The sequence below is a fragment of the Montipora capricornis genome, chromosome 3 (assembly GCF_036669925.1).
Source record: "Montipora capricornis isolate CH-2021 chromosome 3, ASM3666992v2, whole genome shotgun sequence".
Classification (NCBI taxonomy): Eukaryota; Metazoa; Cnidaria; class Anthozoa; order Scleractinia; family Acroporidae; genus Montipora; species Montipora capricornis.
In genome coordinates this window covers 11,328,470-11,334,469 of record NC_090885.1, presented here as the reverse complement: position 1 = coordinate 11,334,469, position 6,000 = coordinate 11,328,470, and the positions used below count along the sequence as shown (strand labels likewise).

At 39.3% G+C, this 6,000-nt stretch overlaps 1 protein-coding gene across 1 annotated transcript in view; it reads right to left on the bottom strand.

Annotated features, from left to right (window-relative positions):
- Positions 1–6,000, bottom strand: part of LOC138042200 (gamma-aminobutyric acid receptor subunit beta-1-like) — a 39,065-nt gene that overhangs the window by 10,710 nt on the left and 22,355 nt on the right. The window contains exons 2-4 of the mRNA XM_068888006.1: positions 4,094–4,173; positions 3,604–3,671; positions 295–512 (exon numbers count right to left, since the gene is read on the bottom strand). Coding sequence (XP_068744107.1) covers positions 295–512; positions 3,604–3,671; positions 4,094–4,173 — 366 coding nt within the window. The remainder of the gene's footprint in view (positions 1–294; positions 513–3,603; positions 3,672–4,093; positions 4,174–6,000) is intronic.

Genomic DNA, 6,000 nt, shown 5'->3' with positions numbered 1-6,000 from the left:
ACAGAAGATTTTTAGGGATTATCATGCAAGTGTTCCTTCACTGAATCGTTGCATTTAGGCTTAGTTTGCAAACTGACGGGTTGGCCGGCCAGTTCTGACAAAAGGAAAGCGCCCTTAGTCTTGATCACTGAACAGCACTGATGCCGGCTGAACAGGAACCGAACATTTTCAAAGTATTTTTAAGTTCCGGTTATTCAGTAGTTCTAACATGGTGAAAAGATGACGGAAAAAATCTCAATTAATACTTGGCTCCAACAGTATGAGAAAAAAAGGTAAAAAAAACTTATCACCTACCTTTCACTAAGTTCGATATCTCCATTTGGACTAATAACAATTCTACTATTTGCTGCAGGAACATGGTGAAATTTAGCGGTTTTAATATTAAGGAAGAATGTATCAGGAAGCCAGAAGTGGCCTTTTTCGCTTCCAGAGAGCAAAATCGGCTTTCGAAGCTCATGCTTTAATCTTGGATCATTCCAGGCTTGCTTGAAAAAAATGTCAAGACTAAATTCCTGAAGAAAGCAGAAATGGTGTAATCAGAAAGTGTAACCAATGAAATAGCGAATCTTATAATTTTTGACATTAATTTTACTCAAGTTTTATTTCGTCATAAATTTGCAAACGAACTCCTACGGGGAAATCCAGCGTTCTAGGCTGGAACGAGTCGTGGTCATATTTTGTATGCTGGGTGGGTTACCTTCAGGCCCCAGTTTTTCAAAGGCTGTATAACCCCACTAATTCCTTGATTTAATCATTTCCGTTTTAAATTACCGCAAGATTTCAAAAATCGCAGTCGTCCTATTTTCCCAAAAAAGTCAAGTACTTACGTTAAGTAAAGACAACTGGGCCCTGATCCCTTAGCCAAAGAACCAAAGTCGTAGATATCACTGAGTACAATACAGTATAGAAACTAAACTACCTAAATTGAAGATCGCCATAGTTTGTCACTTCCAGCAAAGTACTTGGTCTAGTGATTCAGAATAATTTAAAATGGAACAATCACATTCTTTTACTTTTAGATCGACTCCCACGCTGTACAGATTCCGAGGAGGTTCGGCAACAGCCAATTATATAGCCGGAATGTGAATAGCCCACGCTCCGCGAGCACATTCCCGTCATTTGATTGACTGTTGCCTTATCCAAATATGATTGGCTGTTGCCTAGTACCTCTCACAAGAGGTAAACGCACACAGAAACGTGCTCTTAAAATCATCGCACCTGCCTTTTTTTTTATTCCGAAGCCCTTGAATCCCTAAACTTGCCTAGATTAGATGTAAGACGCAGTAAACTCTGTGTAAATACACATGGAAAGATATAAAGAGGACGTCCACTCTCTAAACATCTCCCCATTACGAGGGAGTATGTGCATCACTAACAAATAAACGAGAAACGCACGGAACTATTCAAGACCGAAATGCAGAACTCAAAGACTGCGTCGTAGTTTCTTTCCGAGTACAATCTTATACTTAAACAATGATTAGTTTACATCATATAGTTATATATATATATATTGAATTGTTTATATATACACATAAACTTACTTGTATTTTTTGTTTCTCATGGAATTGATTGTAAATTGGTATCATTGTAACCCGGTCCCTGCTTACGTAAACCCCAGTATGTATTTTTATCTCTTGTAACCTCATTGTAATTCATTAACTTGCGATGATGATGGAATTAAACTATTATTATTATTATTATTATTATTATTATTATTATTATTATTATTATTATTATTATTCTAATTATTATTATTATTATTATTATTATTATTATTATTATTATTGTGAGAAAGATATACACAGTAAATGAAATGGTGACAATGAAACCACTGGAAACTCGGAAAAATGCGAGCCCCAGATGGGATTTGAACCCACGACCCTCCGTACTCTAGTCGGATGCTCTAAACACTGAGCTACTGGAGACTCTATGGTGAGCAAGGTCGAAATGTGGGTCTTTGACTCTTTGATTATTATTATTATTATCTGTTGTATTGAATAGCTTTCCAGTTTACAATTTGTTTTGAAACTTGCTGCGGACAGTGTCTAGGCAACAGTTCCTGGACTAAAAAAAAATGTGTGTTTCATTGTTTTAAGCTGTAGAATTTTTTGGTGATTTCACAGTTCTGTGATATAATCCACTTCTGACAATTGGTTAGCACTTTAGTAACATCTTTCTTGTGGGCTAGATCAGAGAGTTCTTTCTTTAGGGTGGTGTTGAAATTTCCCAGGAAGTTAAACACTATATTGGTTTGTTTGATCTCGTAGTCGAGATAGAGTTTTCGGAGACCCAGTCATAAATCCAGATACTTTCTCTTCTTATAATCTGCTCCATTCTCTGGCGCCTTATCTATATATACAGGCGTGTCCCAGAGAATTTTAGCTTCGTCGTTTTCCTTGCTTGCTTTTAAAGTAGACCTATTATTAGTAAGTAGACCTTATTTAACGTCGATAACTCGTAACAGTAACTTTTAATCACTGACAAACCTGAGGTCGACGGTGCGCTCATTTTACTCCCCCCTCTCCATCAGTGCTCCGTTTTACGGGTATTTAAAGCTACTAGCAACACGGAAAGGAAAGGAATCGAAACAAGGATGCGGGATCCGGGAATCGAACTCAGGACCTCTTGCACCAAGGCCGCGCACTAACCGACTGTGCCATCCTCGCTCCTGATCGCTCCTCGCTCCTTTTGGGATCGCTTGTTTATAACACGCTTTGGAGTCGTCGTTTTCCATGTTAAATACTGATACTAAGAGATGGTAAATCGGCCTTAACATTCTATCGTGTCTCGCCTTGTAGTTTGTTTTGGCAATAGCAGAGCAGCCGCATAATAAATGTGGGACGGTTTCTTCTGCACTGTGGCACAGTGTGCACACTAAATCTAAGCCTTGTTCTTTTTGTTTCTTTACCCTGTAAACCTTTGTAAGGACGAGCTGTTGTACGACGTCCGGTATGTTTTTCCACTTCATGATTGGGTTGAAGTTGTGTTTAGAGATGTCGTTATCTTTCCAGCGTTGAGTGACATAGTTGCTCAGCCATAGTTGTTCGGAGATTTTTTGTTTTTACTTTGTGTCTGTTGCCTCTTTAAGGGTTTGCTGAATGTACTTTGGACTACTGATCTTGAACACAGTTTCCTTCTCACCCATTGTTACTAGGGTGGATTTGTGCTGTTCGTCAAATGTTACATCTACGTTTAATTGCTGGGCGTAAGTCTTGGCATCTTTTATCTCTGATCTACTCTTTTTTGCTTCCTTGACGTCCTCAAAGGTTCTCAATACTTCTATATGGGGATCTTTACTGGTCGTGGTGTAGTGTGCAGTCTATATACTGTATCTCTATTTCTTTTAAGCTTCTCCCGCCAAAATCTGGTGATAGGTATAAGATCGGGTTCGACTCAGAGTTGTGCTTGCCTTTGTTCTGTGCTATTGCTGCTCGGGTCTTTCTGTCCAGTTCTTGTAGGTCTTCTATCGCCCATTCCGTTGACCACATATAATATTGGAGAACTGGGTAAGCAAACATGTTTGTGGCCTTTACTTTTGTTATTATTATTATTATTATTATTATTATTATTATTATTATAAATAATACAAATTGTCATTCTTACCATGTTTATTTCCTTTATCGCTCCGAAGGAAACGACGGTTATGTATATTGAAACATTCAAACGTGGACCTGCAGCAAATATGAAAAATGTCGAACCACCTTAGCTGTTGACAAAATAGCCAAAGATCATCAAAGTTATGTGACCGGCAGACCGATCGACTTCTTCCGGAAGTTCCCCCTTCACCTATCAGAGCCCCCTGCGGCAAATTAAGGGATTCAGAGTCTACGTAGAGAGAGAGACAGAATCCGCCCTAGTTGACTCCTCTGATGTTTCATAGGGTAGCTACATACAAGCCATACAAGCTTAAACTATGCAAAGAACTTGCATTTTAAAGCTTCAACTGTTTCTTCCTTATTGTCTAGCATTCGCCCTGAACCTGCCCATTCAAAGTTGAAAATACCGTCTGACTTTTCAAAGCATGCTAGTCCGTCCCTAACTACCGTGTCTGTCGTCTGAAAGTCTGTCTGGTCCAACTCCGACATTCCCTCACCTTCGTGATATGGTCGTATCCGTTTATCGTACACATCAGGCGCGGACAGTGAATCGAGCACCTGAGTAGTGTTCAGATACCTGCATAAAAAAGGAGGAAAACTCTTTTAGAATGTAAATAAAGAAATAAATGACCCTGAAAGAAAAAAGAAATCGAATGAGCGAAATATTCAAGCAAAAGTTAATTTCTAAGTGAAAGATCAAGGCCGATACTCACGAGGGGTTTTGCTCCTGGGGCATGCTCCAGGGTCATTTTGCACGATCAGTACACACGAGGGAGCACCCTGCTGGAGCTTGCTTCATATTAGTACACACGAGAGAGAAGACGAAAGAACATTGCTGCTTTTCAACAGAGAAGGGTTTGGGATTTAATTTAAAGTTAAACATGGTGGCTTAATTAAGGTCTTATTCAAAGAAGAAAAAATGATTAAAGTGATGATGATGATGATGCCTGGAGAAAAAGAAATGTGTGCCACCTGCTTTGAACGTTTTAGGTAATTTGACCAGTATTGTTGCGGCTTTACTTCCATAGTCTTTATATCATTTTTTACATACATTACATAAAAGTCTTGTATTAGTGACACTAAGCACCTTCCTCGTTTTTTGAGCATCCACTTGCCTTAATTCGAGCTCATCAGTTGCAGACCTTTCAGACACCATTTTGAATTTAAGAGTTCCAAAGGAATTATGGATGAGACCATTGGGTAATCTGATTGGTCAATGTTTTGCATTTGCCGTATTAATTCATGTGCAGCAAAAAAAGTGTCAATACACACGAGGAAACACTTGAAAATCTGCTCAATTTCCCTGGGAGCTTGCTTCCAAATAGTTAACTAGTCTAATATCGTCATTTTGGTGGGTGGAAATTCTGCTCCTGATGATGAAGATTTCCCTTAAAATGGTTGGTACACACGGCAGAGCTCTGCTCCAGGAGCGTGTCCCTGAAGCATGTTCCGAGAGCAAAACCCCTTGTGTGTATTGTCCTTTAAGTCTAATAGAATTCCCGGCTTAAACAGGACTCACACCAACGACCGTACTATTTCGCTGCACACTGCCTGCTCTACTGGTCAATTACGAGTTTCTTTTACATCCCCTAAAATGTGAAAGTAGGATGGGAAAATATATGAATGAATAAATCAATGACGAACGAGCAGAAGGACTGATGGACAAATGAATGGGTGGAGGAATAAATAGATGGGGGGATGATTACTGAATACGGTGTCAATGAACAAAAAGGGAATTCACGAACCAGCGACCGACAGGATGCGCGCAACAAAAGGAATGAAAGAACAAGTAAACGAGCGAACGAATTAAGAAATCATTGAATTATTTCAAAATGGAAATCTGTACCTTGTTGTGCCATTGTCATCTTTTCTTTTTGATTCGACGCAAATGATCAGAAGGATGAAAATTGTTGCCCTCAGCATTTTTAGTCAACCGCCCTTTTTAACTAGAAAAAGGAAGATAAGATAATAATGAAGAATAGTTCAAGAGCAATGTAAGAGTTGGGCTGAACACTAAAAATTATAGTCCATTTCCAAATTTTAAGGAGTTATTCCAAAAAGGGTCCCTTCAGGTGCTAAAGCCCTTCTTGTTATAGTTATTAGCCTAGGAAAATATGAATCCATATCCCGTTCCGAAAATTAATTGGACGTATTTTTTTTAAGTTAAGAAAAGGTGAATAGGAAAAAAAGATCATGACAGGGGATCAAGAGCGCGCAACCAGTAGGCCTTTCCCGATTATTTGGTTTCATCAAATCATTACTTGTACGGCCCCGCGGTAGCGAGAAAATCCCCGCACGAGGGCCGTACGCGTTAACACGCGCGGGGCCGCAAAAAGCCGTATGGCCCTGCTAGATGCCGAACTAAGACAATTTACGGTAAAAATGTTTTCTTTCAAAACCAGCG